Raw genomic sequence first — 24,903 nt, forward strand, 5'->3', positions numbered from 1 at the left:
GTTTCTAACATAACTATTTCTTATATATGGATTGATCTAAAACTATGCACAAGAGAAAAAATAAAGCCAGCTCCTTTTCTCTGTAGGTAGTAATCAAGGTGATTTGTTTGGTTACTTGGGTTTTTCTAAGTGGTTTTTTTTTTTTCCTTTCCAGAGAAGAAAAGTACCAGCTCAGTGTAAATACAGACTTCTAAAAAGAAGTATGTATTTTTTAGACAAGAGGAAAATACCCCTGATGTAGGAAGGAGGGAGGTTTTTTTATGTTGATGAAACATTGTTCTTTTAAATGGCAATTTACAATAGTCTTAGAACATGAGTTATAAAAAGTTATTCACAAATAACTGTAGCAGAGCTTTGTGTCCCAGGCAGGAAAACGCCTCGCATAGAATTGCAGATTACCTTGCAAGATAAATACCAGAATTTGTCATCCAGCACTTATTTACCACCTACTGAATGAAAGCCTACGAAGTTATTCTAAACCATAGAATATTTACCATGTCCAAGGTCTATTCAATGATAGTTTATGACACAAATGAATTTCTGAAGACCAAAAATCCACAATTTAAAAGTCAATTAATCAGGTTTATTCCCCACCACTAGTCACTGTTTCCCCTCTAATTTAAAGTTTCTCAGGGGGCTTCCCTGGAGGCGCAGTGGTTGAGAATCTGCCTGCTAATGCAGGGGACACGGGTTCGAGCCCTGGTCTGGGAGGATCCCACATGCCGCGGAGCAACTAGGCCCGTGAGCCACAAGTACTGAGCCTGCGCGTCTGGAGCCTGTGCTCTGCAACAAGAGAGGCCGCGATAGTGAGAGGCCCACGCACCGCGATGAAGAGTAGCTCCCGCTTGCCACAACTAGAGAAAGCCCTCGTACAGAAACGAAGACCCAACACAGCAAAAATAAATTAATTAATTAATAAAGTGTCTCAGATTGATGTGTTTAATACCTTCACAAATATTTTCATTATATGACTTTATTTTTTTTCCCCAACTTACCCCTAATATCCAATTTTCTCCAAAAGTAACACTAAGTTTTGCTTCCCTATTTTCACAGCCACGATCCTGATTCAGCCTCCTCACTTCCTCACACTGGAGTTCTTTCATTTCTCCAAGCTTTGCATTTCATAAAATCCCTAGACCATGATTCTTCAACAGCTTTTTCACTACCCTGATTGAGGACCTCATCATTTCGTTCCAAAGCCTCTCCACCCTCCAGAGCACAGACTCCCCTGACCGACTGCCCACACCTTCCAGCTGATGACTTTCGGATGGAGACAGCTTCATGGGTTACGCTCATGGCTTCCTCGCGTCTTGCTCCTGTTCAGCTGTCTCTCTACAGTGTCATGTGCCTGCTCTCCAACACCTCCCCTATTCCACCATCACTTCATATTGTCTTCCCTAGTATTTGTTGAAAGAACCTTTTGTTACGGACCCATGTCAGCGCGTGCACATGTGAACTACCTTCCGAATTAGATTGTTCTTCAGAGGCAGAAACTATGACTCTTCTTCTGTGTGCCTCGTGGTATCTAATACATAGCCCCGAAACCAACTCTACTCAATCGATGATTATTGATTGAGGGGTGAAGTCGTGGGTTTCTAGCATCGACTCGGATTGTATATATCCTGCTGTGGAGATAAAAGGTTCCCAGACAAGGCCTTTCTAATCAGAACAGTACTAAGGTTGTTGTCTATACAGGTACAATCACATGAGGAATGTAGGAAAACAGTCACTCAGTTCTGCTTTTCATATGAACTAGCGTTTGCTTCAGTTATTTTGGCATTTTAGATAAAAGGACTGGGGAAGAAACCCTGAGTAAAGGGATAAATCTTAGATATCTGAAAAACACTTTCAGTTCTTGATTCTATTACGAATATTTATAAATAAACCAGAAGTAGCCCAAAGAATCAAGAATTCCAAAACATTTACATCATGTGTGCAAATCGTGGTTTTACTCCTGTCGTTACAAACAACAAAATGCACTGTAACCTGAAATTCTCTCTTGTGTGTATGTATATACTGACTCTGTTACATTAAAGACATTTGAATTTGACCATCAGATTGTTGATTTTTCAAACCATTCAAGTCTTTTTCTGATCTACATTGATTTCTTTACATTCAGAATGAAATTGTGTGTGTTCAGTAGTGACACTATGGTCTGAAAGTTTCTCTTCATAAAATCTCCTCTAAAATGCAGACATCACTAATGAACAAAAAGAGGAAAATAAAAAGCCATTTTGATATTAGAAAAATGTCTGTAAGAGTATCTGCTGAGTCAAATACCTAAATGTCCTAAAACTGAATTAAAGCATCCTTTCTCCTGTCTGTGTTCCCTGGACTTGCATCCTAAGCAGTGGCATAAGCTTTCAGAAGCCTGGCAGCAGCACACGATCCCAAGTATCCTGCCTGACAGACGGAGGTCAGTCCATCTGAATGAGAAACCAGTGAATGGGGACCAATTTCCACATGGCACAATATCTAAGTTTCCACCACCACGTGGGAAAGAAGTCCAAGGATATGGAAAAGTCTTGGTAAAATTCTGGGGAAAGACGCCAGGAAGGCTCATTATTTGAAGCAAAATTTGATGGCACTGGCTCTCAAACATTAACGTGTGTGAGACTTCCACGGGGCACTTAGTAACGCTGTGGACTTCTAGGCCTCCCTCTTAGTGAGTCTGGGGCCAGCTCCACAAGTAAGCATTTTCCACATGCTCACCAGGTAACTATGATGTGGGAAACCACAATTTTGAGAGACAATGATCTACAGGAAGCACCTCATACATCTTTTTCCTTTGAAGTCCTTTCAGTACTATCCTCTCTAGAGGTCTTCAGGCATCTCTGAGGAAAAGTTGGAGAATCAGGCAGTAGGTCATTTAATGGAACAAAAAGAAGGAATGTCAAGATCCTACTCCAAATTCTTAGGTTCTTACTGACATGAGAGCAGCATCTATGCTCTCGACCCTACACACCCACAAGCAGATAAATGACAGATTGGGGGGAGGAAGTTCAAATGCAGCTGCAAACAGTCCCTGAGTTGTGTACACACACACACACACACACACACACACACACACACACCCCTTAGTTCTTTGAGTCTTCCCAGACAAAGCCTAGTACACGACATAAAATAGACATCCAACAAACATTTGCTAAAGACTAAATAACTTTAGAGCAGTGAGTCACAGGAAATCCACCTAATAAGTCAGCAGGGAGATCGCAGGCTGGCCATATTGGCCTAGTTAGCCCCACAAGACTGAACTGAGAAGCCCCAGTGTTACTGGCTGTGAAAGAAGTAAAAGAATGGAATGCTAAATACATACAAGCAATTATGTCTCTAAGTCATTGTGTTCTTTCTTCTCACATATACCCACCAACATACAGATAATAAATAGAGATAGACAGATACAGACAGATAAATAGATAATTGCATAAAAATGCATTCATGCCATCATAGACATCTTTTAAATTATTTTAACCATTTTTCCCCTTTGTTTGGCTCACCATGGATAAGCCCCCAGAACAAACAAATGCTAACACCCTAGTGCATACTACTTCATATTTTTCTCCCCACACATATAATCTTAATCAGACATACGCAAATACATAGATATGCACACACATGCACAGAGGGAGAGTTTTGTCATTTATACACTGTTCTGTATCTAAATTTCTCACTGAGTAATACCACATGGACATCCCAAAGGCATCTGGTTTACCTCTATCTCATTCTTTTTAATGGCTGCATAATATTCTGTGGTCTGGGTTATCATAATTTATTCTACTATTTGTTGATGGGCTTTCATTCAGTTTCCAGTTTTTTGCTGCTACAAACAATGCTGACCTAGAGATCCTTGCCCATGTGCCTCATATGCTGATATTTCTATTTCTACAGGAGAAATTTCCAGGAGTGGAACTGCTGGATCAAAGAGGATGCGTATTTTTAAGGTTTAACAGTTGTCGCTAGATTGCCTTCTTTAAGGCAGTAACATTTCACGTTTCCAAGACAGTTAATATTTTAATCAAGATAAATTTGTGCTTAGAAGGCAGGGAATCCATAACCTCTGTGCCAATCCTGTAGCCTCTGCTAAACCTCTAAGTTCAGCCTATTTTTTCTCTGCTCCTCCCACTGGCTGACCTGACCACACCTTCTAAAACCTGGGACTCTGATGACCTTTGCTGACCCATGAACTCCCTGCAATTATACTCTAAAGTTGGCATATTTTTGCTTTTGTACCTTTTCCAAAGGAGAAGTTCAATGGCTTTCATCAAACTTCCAAAGGGGTCCGTGACCCAAAAAGGGTGAGGAGTCTGCAGGATAACAAGAGGATTGGGACATTGCTGATGACATGATTTAATTCTCCTGATGATAACCCCCCCCCAAAAAGTGGATTTTATTGGAGAAGCTTTCCTGTGTCCATGAAACAATCAAAAACATTCTATCCACATTATCTTAAGAAGGAGCAAACTCTACAAAAAGTTTACAAAAGGGCACGGGTGCTGGGGAGTTATTTCCAAAACCAGTTAAAAGATCATTTCTTCCCCAATACATAGTTTCTCAGAGCAGCTGGTATTTGATCTATGTAAAGGGAAAGAGAGTCCTTCTGGGCTTCCATTCGCAGAACGGGTAAACATTTCAGCGGGGAATGAGAGGGGAAAGCTACACAGAGCACAGAAAAAAATAACCGTTTGCAGAATTGGGGAGAATATCTTTTGAGGAAACTCAATAAACACCTCTAAGTCAGGGGTCGTGTTCCTCCCCAACGCTGCTGGCTTCTGTCCACACACACCTTCACCCCAAGAGCAGGCAGTGTCTGGCCAAAGGAGGTATTCAGTAAATGTAGATTAAACCAATAAATAATTGAAGCAGCTTTATACAGAATTAAATTACAAGAAGTACATGTGGGTCCTTAAATGAGATTTCTTTGCCAGTAAAGGTCTGAAATCAAAAACACCTTGATTTTTCTTGATTTGTAATTAATGTCAAGAAAAACTTCGAAAAGCATCTGTCTGCTTTGCAATAAAGTATCTAATTCTTCATTCCCATAAGACTCCTGGTTTTCATGAAATTATTTTCTTTGTTTCTACTTCATTTCATACATTATCACCCTCATCATCAAATGGTATAAATATAGTCCTGACAATTGCTTAGCCTGGTTATTAAGTAATAACTGTTACATTAATAAGATCTCTAGCTTCTAGTTTAAAATTTAAAACAAAGGATAAAGAAAACAGCTATTAAAAAAACATTAAATTAATTAAGAAACTACAGAGAGAGTAAGGCCCATCAAAACAGGTAAAGCTTTAACGACGTCTCTGCTCGTTATATTGTGAAATGAGTAATCCGCCCTCCGGAATAGGTGATATTTTGAAAAAGATCTCATTACCTCACTTCCAGAAGTAATACCATCTCTGTTACACTTTTTCACCTTAGCTATTTCCTAAAACATATGGAATGACTAAAAGACACAGGAACTGCAGAGCTAATTTACATGATGGGAACTAAGATTGCAAATGGTGCAGCTGTTTCAGTGTCCGGCAGTGAATTAAATCATACTTAGCCATCGATAACAAAAGAGAAAAGATACTTCACGTTTTCTCAGTCTTTCAGATTTTCAAGGAGACTATTTTCTGTTGTCTCTCCAAGTTAGCTTTATTATATTATTATATGTATGTATATATATAAATATATGTATATGTATGTGTGTATCTGCATATTATACACAGATGTATATACATGTGTAAACATATATGTACAATGTGCATTACATGCATATACACACAAACATTTTATATGTATTATATGTAAATATATATATAGTATATATACATACCTAAGATTTAAGCAATATTCCTGTAGAGAATAAAATCTTCTAGAATGAAAAGTTCTCTCAGAGCCTTGGAGATTATCCAATTCTAAGGAAATCTTGCAAAGTACATAGAAGAAACACAGTTAAGATGTACTTTCATTTTAATTTTAATAATTTACAAGCATTATAGCCATTCTAGAGATAAAGAAAAAAATCTGTATAAGGGCTCTAAGATTGTTTGTTTAATTAAAACTAGGATAGGAACCTTGGTTTCGCTATTCTTCACATCTTTAGTTTAAGCAAGAATGTGAAATTTGGTATATTTAGTTGCTTGGGCTCTAAAAGTACCGCACGCTTAGGAAGCTATATCTGTAGCTGAAGAGACTTGTTCAACTTCCCTTAGAAGATATCTGCAGATTACAGATTCCCTTGAAATAAAGCCAATTTCATATAAATGGGAACTCAGAGTGTCAGTCAAACGGAGCTTTGACTTCCCCACTAGTTAGGATCAAGTTTGTGTCACCTTAATTTCTGATTTACTATCATCCTCATCCTTGACTTCACCAGAAATCAAGAGAGCTGAGGAGGGATGAAGGAAGGGAGGGAAATTCTAATTGCTCTCCTCACCCTTTAAAAAGTACAACCAATATTTTCGGAAGCTTAAGTAGAGATCTCATTTCAGAACACAACACAGGGCTTCCCTGGTGGCGCAGTGGTTGAAAGTCCACCTGCCGATGCTGGGGACACGGGCTCGTGCCCCGGTCCAGGAAGATCCCATATGCCGCGGAGCGGCTGAGCCCATGAGCCATGGCCGCTGAGCCTGCGCGTCCGGAGCCTGTGCTCCGCAATGGGAGAGGCCACAACGGTGAGAGGCCCGCGTACCGCGAAAAAACAAAACAAAACAAAAAAGAACACAACACAATGACTGTTGCAAATGGAAGCTTTTTTAAAGAATGAAGCCATCATAGTCATCTTTCTGCACAGAATTTCTCGAGCCAGTTTCCATCTGTACAGGCCCATGGAGAACTCCGGCAGGAGGTCCTCCTGAAGAGAGCGGACGCTATAAGCAAAGTTCTGAGATAACATGAAATGATAATTAGACCAAATAATTTCTGGCAAAAGAAAACACAGGTACTTGACAGGAGTTGAAAGATTCAGTGCACTAATCAGACCTACTGTGTGCTGCTGGCTACTACCAAGAGGACTTTTCTGAATCCGATATTGTACTATAAATTTGGTTTCATTGCCTGATTCCATGCTGAGGCAGTGACCTCGGAGGGAAGCAAGGGTGAAGCGCTGGACCCAGGCCCACATTCCCTCATTCTCTCCTCCAGCTCGTCTGACGTCGGTGGCCTCTCCCTGTCCTCGCGCTCGCTGGGCCCCTCCTGGAATCCCTGACGAAGCCTCTGGCTGGTGCCCTCACGGTGCCTTCTCCCCCGGCTCAGAAGGGCACCTCTCGCCGAGGTCCCACCGCTCCTCCCTGCCGCTCACCACCCCTGGCTCCCGGGGCCCATTATTCCTCGGTGGCACTGCCCCAGCCAGCTCCTCAGCGAGCACCCTCAGCATCGCTCTACTGCCTCTGCGCCGGAATGTCTGACCCCTTCTGCGCCACATGAGGGACTAAACTCCGGTTCTCTCCCTGCCCGCAGGCACACCGTGGAGCTGGCAGGGGCCGGCAGGATGCCTCGTGCGGTGGTCGTCTCTGCTTCTCGCTGCTCTCCACCGACCTGCCATGCCTCCCCCATCTTCCCAATGAGAGACTTCCACCGGAAGAGACGGGGCAGGGGCACGTTTCAGTCTCTGATTTTTTCCTGCCTTTTTTCTACAAGTTACCATAGCCAGAAGGAAGGATAGGCGTCCCCCTCACCTGGGACCATATTCCCTCCTTCTCAAAGTGGGGTTCACTCTTCTCCCTCCTCTGGAGCCAGAAGTGTGAGGTGGTAAAGCAGAACATGATTTATAGACGAGAAAGATGAAAAACACGTTAATTTCGTATTTTTAAAATAGTCTCTTCATCACAGCTGTTATATCCATGACCCCAGAGCCACAAAAAATTGACAGGCTATATATTCAAGTGCCTGATTAAAAGGACGAGTAATCTGGCTGTGGCCCACAGAATAATAACAAGTAGCCCATGGCCTGCCCACCCAGAGTACAGCACCTCCACCCTCTACCACCGGCTGTGGGCACGATGGGCAGGGAGGCAGGATGAGCTGGGAGGGCACCAAAGAACCACTCTGCTGGGACTCTGAGAACAGATGGAAAGAATATGGGTCATTTCAGAAGGGTTAGGAGTAGAAAACCAGGCCCCTGTGATGAAAGGCTCTGAAACTCCATCATGACACAGCAAATCAAAACATCTTGGCTGTTTTGCTGTCTGTCACTCCTGACATTTTTGCCTCTTACATCATTTTATCCAGAAGTAAAACAGAAAAACAACCTGACTTGTGGGAGATGGTGGGGGTCAGAGTTAACATCTGCACAGCATGTTCTGTTCCCCGGAAGAAATGTGCCACATCAAGTGAACTAATATTTCTCCTTTGAAGCACTTACTCACATTCAGCCCTTCCTGTATGTGAAACATAATCTCTCATCACTTTCACTGCCTCAAAACCTTGAAAAGAAACATGCTGAAGCTTCTCCCTGTGAACTTTTACCTTTACATACATGAGAAAGCGCTTTTTGTGAGAAATAAGAAGCATCGCCCTCGGATCAAAATACGGCATCAAATGGTGAAAAATCAAAAGATGGGGGCTATATAGCTGCCAAAATTAGGTTCAAAGAAGATGGAAAATTAAAAAGCAAATATGAAAGGCTTCTTGTCCGAGATCCGCGGAATATAAGAATTACCAACAAAAAACTATCTGGAGAGACGGTCTTCCTGTTTAGAAGCATGAGGTTGTCGCGTGAGATAAGGGACGGTAAGTGGACCCAGCAAGGAGCAAAGAATCGTCAGCTAAGATCAGGAAATCGGAAAAAAAAAAAAAGATATGCATTCAGAAATGGGATCCACCGCTGGGCAGGATGCAGCAGGCCACTCTGAGATCCCATTATGTACCTGTCTGCAGAAAAGCACTCAGGCCTCCAACTTCCTGAAAATGTTTTTAAACATAATTAAGATACACACAGCTCTCTCTCTGCAGCTCTTGTCACAGTTGCAATTTTGCCTATGTTCGTTAATTTTTTATTAGCGCCCTCTCCCCCTCTAGACCATAAATCCCCTGAGAGTGAAGGTTCATATGATTTTGCTCACTACAGCATCCCCAATATCTAGCACAGAATTTGGCATATCATTGGCTCTGGGTGGCAAATGAAATTCAGGTCAAATTTATGATCGGGCTGGGGCCTCTGGGATGAGATTTGACACATACACAGAGGATGCTCTCCAAAGGAGCTCTCCAGTCATCTTTAGACAATTACTGATGTTCCCTAGTCGTGGATCTGTTGCTTTGAAGGAAGTCAGTCCTCAGTGATACCTTATTAAAAAGCAACTACCACCTGAGAGGAGTCCTGCTTTAGGTAATAACTGAACACCGTACTGGCTGGTTAGATGACAGAGAGCAGAGAGAAAAAAAACCTGAAAATGGAAGACAGAATGAGGAGGTACAGAAAGGTACCTAAGGCAAGCCAGAAAGGGAATGCTGGTCACAGCCCTACCTCCTTGACCTTCCAGAGGTTTATATTAGACATGTGTCTTCATTCCTCCCGCAGATATGTGTAACTATTATGTTTCCCTATAAAAAAACCATGTCAACTTCTCACCTTACTACTGTCATATATCCTGTTCCCTGTGCGCCATGTTTTTTATGCCCCCAGAGAAACATGGAAAATTAAAAAAGAATTAACATAGGGCTTCTCTGGTGGCGTAGTGGTTGAGAGTCCGCCTGCCGATGCAGGGGACACGGGTTCGTGCCCCGGTCCGGGAGGATCCCACATGCCGCGGAGCAGCTGGGCCCGTGAGCCATGGCCGCTGAGCCTGTGCGACCGGAGCCTGTGCTCCACAACGGGAGGGGCCACAGCAGTGAGAGGCCCGCGTACCGCAAAAAAAAAAAAAAAAGAATTAACATAGATTACAAAATGAAAATGAAAACTCAAGATTCCAGAATAATCTGTATTCGATCCACCATAATTTTCAATTTCGTCTTATCAGCACTCATAAATCATACACACTCCATTTAAGAACCCAGGGAGCCCCAATTCTCCATTATTTTCAGCAGGATTGCAAACAGCTAAGCCAATCACATAAACAACCAAGTGGGAAAGTTAGCTAACGTTTTGTCTTTCAGCAGTGCTTTTCAGAACTCTGGCCTACAGAGGCCCAAGGCTTCCTAAGACATTCATCCCAAGGCCCTAGAGGGGGAGGATGGGGAGAAGCAGGGGAAACACCCCCTCCCCTTGCTAAAGCTACAACGGCCCTGTTTTGCTCTCTTTTCTATGAAGGGTTCCCCTCAAAATTCCATTTGAAGAACAATTTCCCCAGCTTTATGAAGTCCATAGACTCCTGATGGAAGGTACTCAAAGCACCTGCACCTTTTCTGCCACAGCCTGAAAGCAAGAAACACTTGCTACAACATCATGTGAAAATAATAAGTTTAAAAACTCTCTCTCCTAAGGGGGTTTTCACCTCACTTAAGTTTTTAAAGTTTAGGGGCTGCCCAACTTACAAAGAGTTTGTGTTCCAGAAGTTTAGTTCACCAGGCGAGGCTTTGGAACTCAAGGCTCACCTCCCCACAAAAACAAGGACATCACACTGGTCCCGAGGCATGCAGTGAAAGGCCGATGCCCCGCGGATGAAGTACAATGTTACTAATACCACTGGAAGGAAAAGTCTCCACTTTTGCCCCTTACGGTATGGGCCACTGTGGACCAGTGGGGGCACCTAACCTCCAGTTATGCTATTTCTTTGAAGCAGTTCATCCTGTGAGATGTGATGGAAAGGGAGCTAGGGAAGAAGGAATGCTTCCCCTCCCCCGCTTGTCTGCAGAGTTCCAGAGCCATCCACAGCCAGCACGGCCAGTGGCTGCCCAAGTGGACAGGCACCAGCTATTTGCAAGCTGGATGATGCCTGTAAGCCACCGCCTATCACCAGTTCTGAAAAGCTAACTCATGGTTTCCTTGTTTATTCTCCGGTATGTCGTATCATTTTATTATGACAATCGGCACCTAATATAGATCCCAAAAAAGTTTGAGAGGATCTACCACTCAGACAAAAAAAAAAAAAAATGCTGGCTCTGTTCATAACCCTCTGAAAAAGAAAGAGACCGAGACAGAGAAGAGAAAAAAGGGAAAGATAACAATATGTAACCATAAATAACTTCCTAGGTTGGACTGAAAATTTATTTTTGTTTTCCCTTCATTTTGGCTCATTTGGTAAGCTAATGAACTAAAAGAAAAAACAGGAGTTTTAACCAAACAATTCTAAAGGATTTCAGAATTTCAAAACGCGGAGTAATGAAGAGATTTGGCTCATTTAGCATCACAGGTTATCAAAACAAGTAAATAAAATTTTAATAGTCAATCTTCCACCAAAACTGTTGAGCTGTTCAGAATTCTTGGTATCAAAACTCAAAGGGAATGCTCTACCACAGAATCAAATCATTTAATATGCTAACATTAAATGATTTGCCAGTAATGAATACTACCATTAGGGTAGATATCTTTCCATGTCTTTGCAAAGGTAGAAACACTCTAGAAGTATTTTAATCGCTCATGGAGAAGGAGAAGGAGAAAAAGGAGGAGGAGGGAAAAGAGAAGAAGAAGGGGGAGGGGAGGAAGGGGAGAGAGAGGACTTCTGCACCTGAGAGGAGTCCTTCTACCTTTACACACACTGCCCTATTGGCTTGTACTGAAAGTATCTGCTTACACATCTCCTTTTCTAGGTGCTCTCTGAGTAATGTGACCAGAGTACTGGTTGAGATTGTGGACACTTGGGGCTCACAGATCTAGGTTCTATTCCAAGTTCAATTCCTTGCTAAGTTTGAAAGGGTGAGTTCTCTAAACTCTCTAAAGGTTGAATGCTTCATCTAAATAGGGATAATAATAAATACCTGTCTCACAGGGCTGTTTGAGAGGAAATGAAGTAGTACATGTAAAATTGTGTGCCCTGAATACAGCAAGATTGACGATAATGATGATGATGAAGGTGGTGATGCTGTTCCCTCCCCCGACACCTAGCACAATTCCTTGTACGTAGTAAGTAGTCAACACGTGTTTCTTGAGTTGAGTTGAATTTGCCCATGCCATCTGTCTGATGAAGTCCTACATTTTCTTTCTGAAGGAGATGATTTTTGAGCAAAATTTTACAAAAACTCTGATGCCTTCACCTGACCACTGCCTGGAGACCCCATAGCGCGTTGTGCCCCTCTGTGAACTCCTGTCCCACGAGCCCAGAAGCATGTGTGTGTCTTCTGAAGTTCGCAGCTTGCCACCTACCTGAGGGAGAATAAAATCAGCCTTTCATGAAACAGTGACTCCTTTTTTCTTTGCCTTTCCAGAGGTCAGGCGTGTGGTGGGAAAACAATAAATGCTTGTTCCTGGACCAAGGAGACGACACCTATAACCACTAACTGAACCCAAAGGGAGCGGTGTGCTCTCTAAAGGAAGGAGATAAGGGTTCATATCAGATCCTCTGTCAACCTTCAAGGCTCCACTCAGAGCCCCCCACCCCCACCCCGCCAGCATGAAGCATAACCAGACCAACCCATACTCGCCCCCCCATTTCTGAGTCCTTATTTTAAATTAAACATAGTTGCTCGAGGTGGGGGGGTGGTATGTTAGTCCTGTTTCCTCAGACACCCCGTGAACTCTGTGAAGAGAGGATTAACTAATTATAAATTCTATTGCACAGAACAAGGACATGTAACAGGCAGGAAACAGATATTTGATTGCTTGATTTAGTTCTGTTTTCCAATGTGCTCGAAGTACTTCTCCAGAATTACCTAATTAATCCTAACTTGATGAGAAGAAAGGCATATTGGAGCTGCACAGACAGGAGCCAAGTCCTGGCACCCTCCGCGGTGTGAATGAGCAAGGGGTGTTCTTGCTGGCTCTGCAATAGTGCCTCTCTTTGGCCGGCACTCAATTTTTTGAACTAATAGCTTAGCACACGGAAAATTAGCATTTTACATAAACCGAAAACTAACTGCCAACCAAGTCTTCATGGCGTTGTTAACCAACAGTAAACCCTACTCGGAGTTTTTTTCCTCTAATTAAGTGGACTGGGAAGTGGTCCCAAGTCCTCCAGGAAGAGGATGGAGGGAACTACCATCTCCCCTGTGATCAGATAAACCCGCGTGGAAATAATTAGATCCGTTGCAACTGAGAGCTGACTACTCTCATTACGAACAGCTACAACTGACATTTTCAAAGAGTGTGAGCTAGACACCTCCCTCCTTCACGAAGTCTACTCTTCTCCTTTTTCACGTCGAGGATTCTCAGGGACCATGGTACTCATAATCAGCCTCCACAGTCATACAATCTTTTTTTTAACTTTTCAACATGCTTTCACACCTAACTACCTATTTGACACCTGCAGCCACCCTCAAGACAGGTAGACAAGATCAGATAGACTGTCTCACTTTACACCAGCACCAAGAATCCCAGTGGCTGGCCCAAGGCCACAACCAATGAACAGCGGAAAGGGGACCTCAACTCAGCCTTCCCTCCCCGCTCCTCAGTGTTACTTTACCTCGCCGCTGACCAGTGGGCTGCCATGAGGCTGCCCAGCACACACACGCTGAGGACTGCTCGGCAGTCCTACACCGTGGCCGGCAAGAGAACTTCTCTGAAAGAGAGCACCCTAGGTTTCTCAAGAAGAGACGGGGTGTCCCTGAAGAAAACACTGTCATTCAAATCCCTAGTCTTAACTGATGTGTTTCGCCATATTGAAAGCACGTTTCCATCCAAAATGGTTGACTGGGAGCCAATCATGGTGTTCTAATCTTTGTTCATGCTGTCAGTGTGACATATGAAAGAAATATGAATAAAGTGACAGGATGAAAACAAAGCTAGTGGCTGGTGTGAGATACACAGACAGGGTGTTAGCCCCACACTCACTGCAATTGGGTCAAGTTAACACCTCTTTTCTCCCCTACATATGCAGTGTGGAAAAGCTATTTATAAAATGTTTTTAAATATTTAGGACCAAATAAATCAATATTGTTGGGAAACACTTACTCTGACCAGAACTCATTTACTCGCCCTAGTCCCTTGTGGATAACAGAACCGAGAATATCAGGGTGATCCAAGACCGGGAATAAAACAGACACTCAGCGCTTCTGCCCGGTCTGCCCACCCAGGCCCGCTTTCGGTCTGCACACCGGCTGGTGACCTGGCATGAACAGTACGATGACCGAAGAGCGGCCTTGTGAATAACATTTAGAACGAATGTAACAAAAATAGGCCTTTCAGAAATTACCTGACTCTGCAATTCACTTTGTTGTTTCAGGCGAAGATTTTCAGGTGTATCTGCCACCGTGGTGAAGGACTGCTTTGGGTAGTGTCTGTGGAGAAATTGTTTTAAAGAACATAATTAAAATACTGTGACACAAAACAATACTTTAACACCAGTTGTTTTATTCTTCCCTTCTGTCCCAATGGAAGAGGTGTCTCTCCTCTTAGCCAAGGCCACCTCTCTGTTATTATTCTGGGTCCCAAGCCCTCCTCCGTTCTCATGACCCTCTATGACCCACCTATCCCCACTGTCTGCCTACGCTTTCACCCTGCGCTTCTCTATTCTATGAGCTACATCCCGTCAGCACCCAAGCGCACTCAAGGCTCCCCTGACTTCTATCCCTCCCTCCACCCACACTACTCCAGCATGAGGTCCTAGAGTCTGTTCTCTCCTTCAGCCAAACTTCCTTACAAAGAGGACTAAGCTCACTGTCTCTGCTCATCTCTTCCAGCTCTCTCCTCAATGCTATGCATCCTAGCTCCTGTTTCCAGACGTTTCCCTGGTTAAAGCTGTAATGGCTTCCTGCAGCACAGAGGAGCCAACAGACATCTTTTGGGCTTCCTCTTGCTTAGCCTCTCCTCCATCCTCTTCCTCGGTGTCTTTGTCCCCACACACTCCTGGCCAGCTTCTCCCCTCCTAGCTGTTCCTCCTCTGTCTCCTGGGGGCTCCCCTCTGCCCATCCTCCTGCAGGGTTCTCACAGGCTTTCTTCTCTTCTCAGCGTACACCTGGGTGATCGCCAGGGTGATCTCACTCATTCCCACAGCTCTGGGTACCCCCTCTATGCGTGCTCATCACTTCCAAATCTACATCTCTAGCCCAGCTTTCCCTCCTGAATTTCAGAGCCACTGGCACTGCCACTTGTGCATACCCCATATTCACCACACATTCAGTCTGAAATCCAACAGTCCATCATCCCACCACAATCCCACAACGATTTCTTCCCCGTGTATTCTCTTTCATTTATTAGCGCCCAGTTGCCCACACTAGAAACCTGGGAGTAATCTTGACTCCGCACACATCTAATCAGTCCATCACCAAGTCTATTGATTTTATCTCCTAAACATGTCGATTATATTTACTTCTCTTCGTCTCCACTGCATTTTTTCATTGTAGGCCACGTTTATCTTTTAGATAACTACAACACGTGCCAGACTTGCCCTTCTAATCCAACTCGTCAAAGCAAACTTTCCACAATGCCAACCTGATCACCTGACTCCGCTGAGTAAAACCTTTCCATGGCTTCCCATTGATCCAAGAAAAAAGTCCAGCCTCCTGTCCCCCAAGGCCCCCACGATGAGCCTTCTGCAGACTTCTCGCTCACATCCACACTCTGGCTGAGAAGTTCACCCCTCTCCTTCCCACCTCTTCCCCTGCATGCTCTTCCCCTGCATGCTTTTCCCTGGCCTGGAACACCCCACTTCTCTGGCTAACTCCTCTTTATCCCTTAGGTCTCGCCTTCGATTTCACTTTCTCCAGGAAGCCTTTCTGGTCTCACAAATGTGTCCTAGAATGTACTTTCTGTCCCATTATAATTTTTTTCGTATTCATTTGTATGTTCCTATTGACATGTCTCTGTCTCAGAGTTACAAGGAAAGTTCCGCGGCCGCAAGAACAGGCTATCTTGTCCCTTGTCAGAGCACATTCAGCACCTACCAGCATCTGGCTCATATGACCTCAATAAATATTTGTGGAAAGAAGAATAGAAGGGAGGGAAGGAGGGAGGGAGGGAGCAGGGTAGGAGAAAGAGGAGAGAGAAGAAGCCATATGACCACAGTGCATGTCAGGCTACAGAAAGCTTCACCGCATTACATCATACATAATGACATATATGCAAACACACAAACCCTCCTGGTGGTGGAGTCATGGCGTCTACTCCCATGTGTGGTTAAGAACACCAGCGACTGCCTCTGCTCCCCATGCCCAGCCAGCACAGAGGGTACATCTCTGGCTGCTGTGACTCTATCACCACAGAAGCTGTGGAGCTCAGAGCTGTCCCTCAAAGAGGCCCCACTCCCTGTTTCCTTCTCCCTGGCCCCTCTCCTTGGTGACGTCCACCCTCCAAATCTTCCTGTGGTTTCTCAAAAGTCCTCTAAGCCTCACTATTTCATCATAATTTTCTTGCCTTCTTAGAGCAGATACAAACCTAATTTAAATTTTTTCTTGATAACTCAGGGTCATCTAAATAGACATTATCAGATCATGATACAAAGCAGGAGTGCTTTCAAAGTTTACAAAGGTTGGGATGGCCTAAATCCCATGAGATCGTTGCATTTTTATGTCTGTTGGACTGGCAAACAGATCATTTCTCACACACAGCAGTTGGCCTTGCACAGCCTTCTTCCCTTCTGGTTTCCTTCTTCTATCCCAGGGTAAGCAACTAGAGAATAGTCAAGTTTAGTGAAATGTTGGTAAAACTAGAGTTACTGGTTCAAGTGAGGAAGCTGTAATAGGCAAGGTGTCTCCCTCTCCGTATCCTGAAGTCATAGACTTCGTGTCAGCCACACACTCTGGGGGCTTCTTCTTTTTCTTTTTAATTTATTGAAGTATAGTGGACTTACAACATTTTATTACTTTCAAGTGTACAACACAGTGATTCGATATTTTTATAGATTACTTGGGGGCTACTTCTGAACGGTGCTCCAGACAGGTGAAGCTGGGCAGACAATTTCAGTGTGTTTTAGAATGTTTGCAACTCAATCTTGGAAAGCTGAACTTCACTGGACTTTAAAATGTAGCCATTATGTATGTATTGGTATACTTTAAAGCTAAAATAACAAATTAGCACTTTTTTCTTTCAAAATATATTCTGTGGAATAAAGTTTCACAGAGATTTTCAGGATTTCCACAATGTTTAATTCAAAAATGTTATGTATGTATTTTAACTACTTTTGAAACTATAATTAAAATCTACTCTCAAACATGTTACAGAAAGTTTAACCCGTTGAGACTGTACTATACTAACTTGCAGGTTAACTCAGTTTAGGGGCAGACTTTGAGGGGACAACCTTCTCCTGCCATTTACGTTTAATTAAAAATTATGTTTAAAAGCTAAACATTACATTTTAAATTAAACATAAATTAAATATTAAACAGAATTTTTAAGTAAACAAAATTTAAAAATTAAACAGAATTTTTAATTAAACAGCATTCTAAGATGGAAAATTGAACTGTTGTGGGGGGGCAGGACATTCAATTTGCAATTGCTTCTCTGTATGTACGTGAACTTGGCCCACACCAGGCAAAAATAACATCTACTTGGATACTAACAAAACCTCACTTGCCACTCATATCTCCCATTTTAAAGTTATCATTTCATGAAAATAATCAATTCCCACCATTTGATTTTATAATGAGAAAAGGTGATAGATTTGAACTTACAAAATACATGCATATAAATAAAACACCACTTTAACACGTTTGATATTGGGAACCCATACTAAGTTCTATTTGGAACAAAGTTTTACACTGAAAAGAAAAACAAACTGAAAAGCTTCTGCTTTTTTCTTTCTTTCTTCCTTTTTAGAGGACATACTCTGCTCACGTGACGGCCGAAGCAACAAACTGACTGACATGCTGAGCAATTATACTGAGGACTACAAACAGATTGTAATACTTCGCACTTTTTCCAATATCCTTCCCAATCCTAAAATTTAATGATTTTGTAATAATGGGTAACATAACTTTCTCTGAAGATGCATTAACAAGAAGGAACTATCCAAATTTTTGATCCAGAAGAAAAATTCAACTTAGTATTAATAACCACAATAAAAAATGCCGAGGAAAGAAAGAATTCATATCTGAAACTACTAGGAGTCATGAGCACTACAATGGATTAAAACCTAAGGCTTTGGGGATCAAAGTTATCTTCAGAGCTAGCAAAATTCAAGTGAAGGACTTCCCTGGTGGCACAGTGGTTAAGAATCCGCCTGCCAATGCAGGGGACATGGGTTCAAGCTCTGGTCCGGGAAGATCCCACATGTCGCAGAACTAAGCCCGTGCGCCACAACTACTGAAGCCTGCACGCCTAGAGCCCGTGCTCTGCAACAAGAGAAGCCATCGCAGTGAGAAGCCCACGCACCACAACAGTAGCCCCCGCTCACTGCAACTAGAGAAAGCCCACGTGCAGCAACAAAGACCCAACGCAGCCAAAATTAAATAAATAAATAAATTTATTTAAAAAAAAAAATTTCAAGTGAATAGGGTCTCGGGAAAAAGTGCCTAACAATCAAAAGAGAGTGGAATCGTCTCATGAGTTGGAACCATGAGACACAGAAGTAGTAAATGTAATTATAGCCATGGCAGCACACACTATTTATATTAAAAATAATAATTACAACATCTGGAGAAACCTAATGAATTTTGCCAAACTGGACACATCTGAAAATCCTGGATTTCTCAACATCATGTCCACGTAGCAATGTCCATCTAATCTGACGATATTCTGCTCTGAAGTCATAGTCTCAACTCCCACCCACTCACTGCCCCACCCATAAAAGAAAAACAGACCCAGAAATAAACTGAGGGCTCAGTGGTCCCTCATGGGATCATAGGCACGGAGAAGCAAAGCATTTTAAAACTAATTGACGGTACCATACAGTTAATTCTAGCTCTACACAAATCCTGCATTTAAATGATTGTAGAAGTGTAGACACTTCCTAAAATAAGTGTCTTGAAAAGAAAGCTCCAGGAAAGATGATTTCTTCACTAGGCTTAGAGGAAGAAGGACATTTTCTCCTTGTCCATATTAGGGGACAGAACTTGGGGCATAAGGCACGGGGGCATGAAAAAACACATGTTGAAAAGGAATCAGGAAAAAAGTAAAATGAAAAAAACCCAAAAGATGGGGTGGATAAATTGGTACATTAAAATATTTCCTGGATAATAAAATATAATCATGGAACTATGACAAATAACACATTGGGAGGTGGTGGAAAGATCTGAAGAATATCGTGAAATGTTTAAGCATCAGAAACAGAAGCCTCTTAGCTGAAATATGCAGGAATTGGATGAAGCGTATGTGTCAAGATTAGGCTGACAGCTGCAACAAATCCAGATTTCGATGAAATGCTACATTAAAGATAAATAAAAAGAGAAAGAATCAAGATAATCACAGAAGACTACAACTGAAACAGCGAAGTTAGGTCACAAGAAGAGGGCTTCCCAATTTTTTCATCCCTGTGAGATTCAGTTGACAAGAACATAGGAAAAGTTGTATGTAAACCAGGAGACCAGGGCTGGGCGGAGCGAGGAAAGCAGTGTAATAAGCAAATGGCAACCTCCACAGAGATAGTAATGAGACAGAACACTATCAGAGAAGAGCAAGAATCCAGAACCTCTCACTTTTTATCCAGAGCCCAGGGGTCACGAGAGCACTGGAGCCAAATGGCCTGGGTCTGGACCTGGCTTTTCCACCTACTGTGTGTCTTTGGCAGGTTTCTTAATCTCTCTGGCCTCAACTTCCTCATCCGTAAAATCAACACAATGATAGCACTTGTTATGCTTGTTGCAAAATGAACACCTGTAAAGCATTTCAGTGTCTGGCTCATCAGGCACTCAATGAAATATCTATTATTAATAACAAAAAATGTTATTATTACTATTATTTCTACTATTACTTTCTCTTTGCTTTACTGCAAAGTGACTTACCCTCTGTGTCTCATTGCCTTCATCTATATAGCCTCTTGCTAGAAACACATGAAAGAGCTTTATAAATGGAAAACTACTCTAAGTGTAAGATACGAGCAAACCACTTAGCTATATAAAGCTAAGATCGTTATGAATTTATTTATTGTAAACCCTGTAGTAATACAATGGTTCTCAACCACTGTCCCTGGAGGATAGCTAGCAACAGGCGATGTCAGGAGACAGTTTTGGTTGTCACAACCGGGCGAGGTGGTGAGGAGACAGATGCTATTGGCATCTAGTGAGCAGAGGCCAGGGATGCTGCGTAACATCCTGCAGTGCACAGGACGGCCCCCACTCTAAAATATCTGCAGTACTGAGGCTGGGGACCGTACATAATAGATCTCTAACATTATAAGAGGCCACCAAGTTTAAGACTGCTAGCTGTTTCCAACCGCTAGCTGTTTCAAGATTTTCCAAGAGATCGTCCAGAAAAAGACCAGAGATCTTTTTTTTTCATTCTCCCCTGCCTGGCAAAGTCAAATGGCCTGCCGTCTCCCTCTAATCCTGCGCCACAGTGTGGGTCAATGACGCCTGTCTGAGTCTCCTCCCCTCCAGCACTTAAGTCTACCCACCCTCTCCAGTTTTCTGTTTCTCTGACCACGGTTACAGTTCTACTCAAACTAGAAAATCTGAGAACAGAACTCAGGTGTCAAAAGCATTTATTATTATAGCATTATTTACTGATGGGCCCTGTGCAGAAAAGAGTAAATAGAGCAGGCCCAAATGCTATCTATGAAAAGCCAGCTTTCCAGGTTGGCCCTTGGCTAGTGTCTAAGAACTTGGATTCTGGGAGGGTTCCCAGCATCCCTAGTTGATAAGGGTGGAGCACTGTGCCTAAGCTGTTTGTACAAGCAATAAGGTTGATGCAGAACACTTGCTCTCCTTCCGGGAGTCTGGAGTTTGGGTACATGCCAGGCAGAAGAGCCCCCCGGTAAGAACCCTGGGAGCTGAGTCTCTAACGAGCTTGAGTGGTTGGCAACATCTGACACGTGTTGTCACAGCTCATTGCTGGGGGAGCTAAGTGTGTCCCACGTGACTTTCTGGGCGAGAACTCTGGAAGCCCATGCCTAGTTTCCTCTGGATTCTGCCCCATGCGCCTTTTCCCTTTGCTGGTTTTGCTTTGTATCTTTTTGCTGTAATAAATCATAGTCACAAGTGTGACTCTAGGCTGAGTCCTGGGAGGCCTCCTAGAGAATCATCAAACCTGGGGGCAGTCTTGGGGACCTTAGGCCCTCTTCTGCCTAACAACTTATCATTCATGAAAGAGGAACTGTATTAACATTTTTAGTATATTATCTCCTTTAAGAAAATGCAACTTTATCTCTTAAGCACATTGAAAAGGCAAAAGTTCTGACCTCGCGTTATTAAATTGACTCTTCAGTTCTGCCTTTCTGAGTCAGGTGAGGGCCTGATGACTTTTCTTTGGACCATCGTTTGATGCTCTGATTTTACCCAGGGAAGTAATTTTACCCAAGGGTCAAGATCATAACTATATTGGATAGTGGGGAGATGATAGAAGGTTTGAACACAATTTTAAGTATCTCCCAAATTAGAACAACTCCATTTTGTAGCAATAATGATTGTTTCACATCATTCAAAATTATCTTTAAAAAGTGAAAAATAAAACACTTTAAAATAACCAGGCCCTGAGAGAGATTACCACCACCAGGGTCGTCTATGAAGCTGCTTACAAAGGATGCAATGCAGCAAAAAAGAAAATTCCAGAAGGACAAGATGAAATGCAAAAAGGAATGGTAAGCAAATAAAATGCTAAATTCAATGCACCACACACACGCATACGCATACACACACCCACATACACACAACATTGTATGGAAAAAGACAGAGCTAAAACATCTGATAGTAAAATGAGAAGGTAGCATGAAAATAAGGCATTCTAAGGTCCTTCTGTTCTTCATGAGAAAGGTTAAGACATTACTGAATTTTAAACTGTGCTTAAATAAATGTGATAAAATTCTAAGGGTAACCGCAAAGAATGGAAATATAACACATAAATTCAAATCCTATAAAAGGGAAAAATCAAATTTTTTAAAAGTGCCAAAACTCTAACTCAATAAAATTTTAAAAAAGAAAGAGAATAGAAACAAAAAGCAGCATAGAATAACGAGACAAATAGAAATTTAACAGTTGGGAGAAACAATTCAATAATCACAAAAATGTAAATGGGTTACATCTGCTAGCTAAAAGATCAATATATAGTCATATTTTTTAACTCCACTATAAAATAGCTATATTAAAATGAGACAAAATATACTTTTAAAGTAAAGGCATTATTAAGAATAGAGACACTATAGGGGCTTCCAAGGTGGCGCAGTGGTTGAGAGTCCGCCTGCCGATGCAGGGGACGCGGGTTCGTGCCCCGGTCCGGGAGGATCCCACATGCCGCGGAGCGGCTGGGCCCGTGAGCCATGGCCACTGAGCCTATGCGTCCAGAGCCTGTGCTCCGCAATGGGAGAGCCCACCACAGTGAGAGGCCCACGTACCGCAAAAAAAAAAAAAAAAAAAGAATAGAGACACTATATAGTGATGAAGGCTCAAGTCACCAAAAAAGGATCACCTTAAATGTAGATTTTAAAAAATATGTGTGTGTGTATATATGTATACACATATATATAAGGAGAGAGGGAGAAAGAGAGAGAGAGAGAGATTGTGTGCACATGCATGCAATATTAATGACAGGGAAAACTGGCATATTCACCAATATGGTGAGAGATTTCAACACCCCTCTCCCATGTATCGCTAGGTCAAGCAAACAGACACAAAATGAATAAATATAACAAATATGTGAAATACAGAATTTGTGACAATAACACTAGTAATGTCTCTCCACGGGGCGGTATTCAACCTATCTAATAACCAGCACATCATGGACACCCACCAATCAAAAGGGGTCTCAGAGCCGGCCCGGCCATGAACCACTGGCAGGACTCACCAGTGTGGACTGAGGACCAGCAGTCTGCCTCCAAGGCAGGAAAAAGCAGGATGCCAACGTGAGCCATTATGGAATGACAGCAGAATCGTGAAAAGAAATGAAAACTGTCTCAGTTGTAATATCAGCTCTTCATACGTGTATCCTGCCCCATAGTTTAGAGCTTCCCTGAGGTTGGCCGCTTTGGAGCCCAGATGTAGTAAGAAAAGGAAACAGCATGAAACTGGGGTGGGGACCGAGACAGGATGAGAAGGGAGGGGAAGAGAGAAAGAGAGAAAGACTTCAACCCAGGCTGGGATCTGCCATCACACACTAAACATGAGAAACAACTGCCAGACCTCCATGAAGAAGACGCATCCAGCAGGAGGGGCCCAAGGAGCCCCGTGCTCTGCACAGACAAGTTTCTAACGGCAAAGGAGCAACAGGGACAAACGCAGCACCAGGACACACAGGCCAGGCACAGCTCTGAAAACTAGATCAGATCAGACCTACTCATGAAGGGATGGGGTCTCGGGGACGGTGAGATGGAGCTGCTTCAGACAGAAATAGGAACTGGTACATTTACATCTACAATGTGCTGTGCTCCCTCCAAAACTAAAATGTTAACAGATTTGTTTAAGGAAGACCTCCTCCATGGCCGAAAAAATCTGAACTGAAGCCAGTTCCAAACTGCCACGGGCCTTCCTTTGTAAATGCTTTTGCTGCCTAAGCACACTTTGCCAGACACAGCAGGGAGCTTCTCCTACCATTTCCTTTCCCACCTGGAAATCTCACGGGGCCTGAACACCCAAAGCCGCACACTGGGCTTCTTTACCTGGTTCTTCAAGGGCAAAGCATGTAGGCGCTCACATTCCTTGTCTCCATTTATACTTCTTTCTCCAAAAGAATGTCCTAAAACTCACGTTCATTGTATTGGAAGGTTTTTGTTTGTTAAAGAGCAATAATGGAAAATGGCATATTAGGTAAGAGAAGGAGAAGACCTGGAAGTTTTTTTCCTTTGAATAAAAGTTCCTGGGAAATTCCATACCTATTAATAATTTGCAAAAACCATCCTACTTTGGTTATCCTTTCAGATGTGTAAAATTGTATAAATTAGGAAATTCTCATAGCAAACGTTTTAAGACCTAGATGATAACACTGAGTAAAAACAATTCCACATTATTTCTACTAATATTCCAGTGTGAGTGCTGTCAGGGAAATTAACATCTAATGGGTAGAAGCATTTTAAGATAATATCTTTTTTACACATTGGGGTCAATCTGGGCATTTTCTACGTAATATAACTCCTTAAGTAAAAATTTGTTAGTGTATGATTAACACTATTCAACGTCAGCGAAAGACGTATTATAATTTTACTCATGATATTCTTCCAGTATCTTCGAGTTCAACATGCTTCTTTCACTCTCTTGCTATGTCACTGATGTGATGTCTCTTCATAGATTTCTCTCCCCAGCTGTCACCTCGTTCTTAATTCTACCACTAATCTTCCCTGCAGCACCTCCATAAACAACTCCCATATAATGCCACTGGTTGCAAAACATCCATTTTTATGATTTAAAAGAAGACGGTGAATTAGAGCAAGTAAATGGGGAGTGCTCTTCAGAAAGGAGGTTTACGAGAGCCGCTGGTAGATCACATAAAAGCGAAAAATGGATTATGATAATGTAGGCCTCCCGTACATGAAATACAAGCCCAGCTGAAAGGAGGTACAGAAAGCAAACCCCCGGCTCTCTAAAGGGCAGTCAATAACCTAACGATTTACCAAATTCTCTTTCTGTCTGTAAGGGTCAAAAACTTGCCACCCTCTGAATTACTTCCTCGGCGGGACTCCATCATAACCTCTATCGTGTGTTTACAAAGGAGGCCATGATCAAAGGGATTACACAGAAAACCAACCACACTATGAAATGCTTATCAGCTTTTGGAACATGTCACCTAGATTTTGAATTACTCTGTAAAAGGTGAGTAATTAATACACACACACACACACACACACACACACACACACACAC

General features: G+C 42.6%; 1 protein-coding gene across 1 annotated transcript in view; it reads right to left on the reverse strand.

The window, feature by feature from the left end:
- NEBL (nebulette) overlaps positions 1-24,903 on the reverse strand; it is a 338,669-nt gene that overhangs the window by 199,850 nt on the left and 113,916 nt on the right. Inside the window, exon 3 of the mRNA XM_027121788.1 lies at positions 14,220-14,304. Within this exon, the coding sequence (XP_026977589.1) occupies positions 14,220-14,304 (85 nt within the window). The remainder of the gene's footprint in view (positions 1-14,219; positions 14,305-24,903) is intronic.

The sequence above is a fragment of the Aethalodelphis obliquidens genome, unplaced genomic scaffold, assembly GCF_003676395.1.
Source record: "Aethalodelphis obliquidens isolate GAN/ISIS:26980383/991018 unplaced genomic scaffold, ASM367639v1 scaffold23, whole genome shotgun sequence".
NCBI classification, from domain to species: domain Eukaryota; kingdom Metazoa; phylum Chordata; class Mammalia; order Artiodactyla; family Delphinidae; genus Aethalodelphis; species Aethalodelphis obliquidens.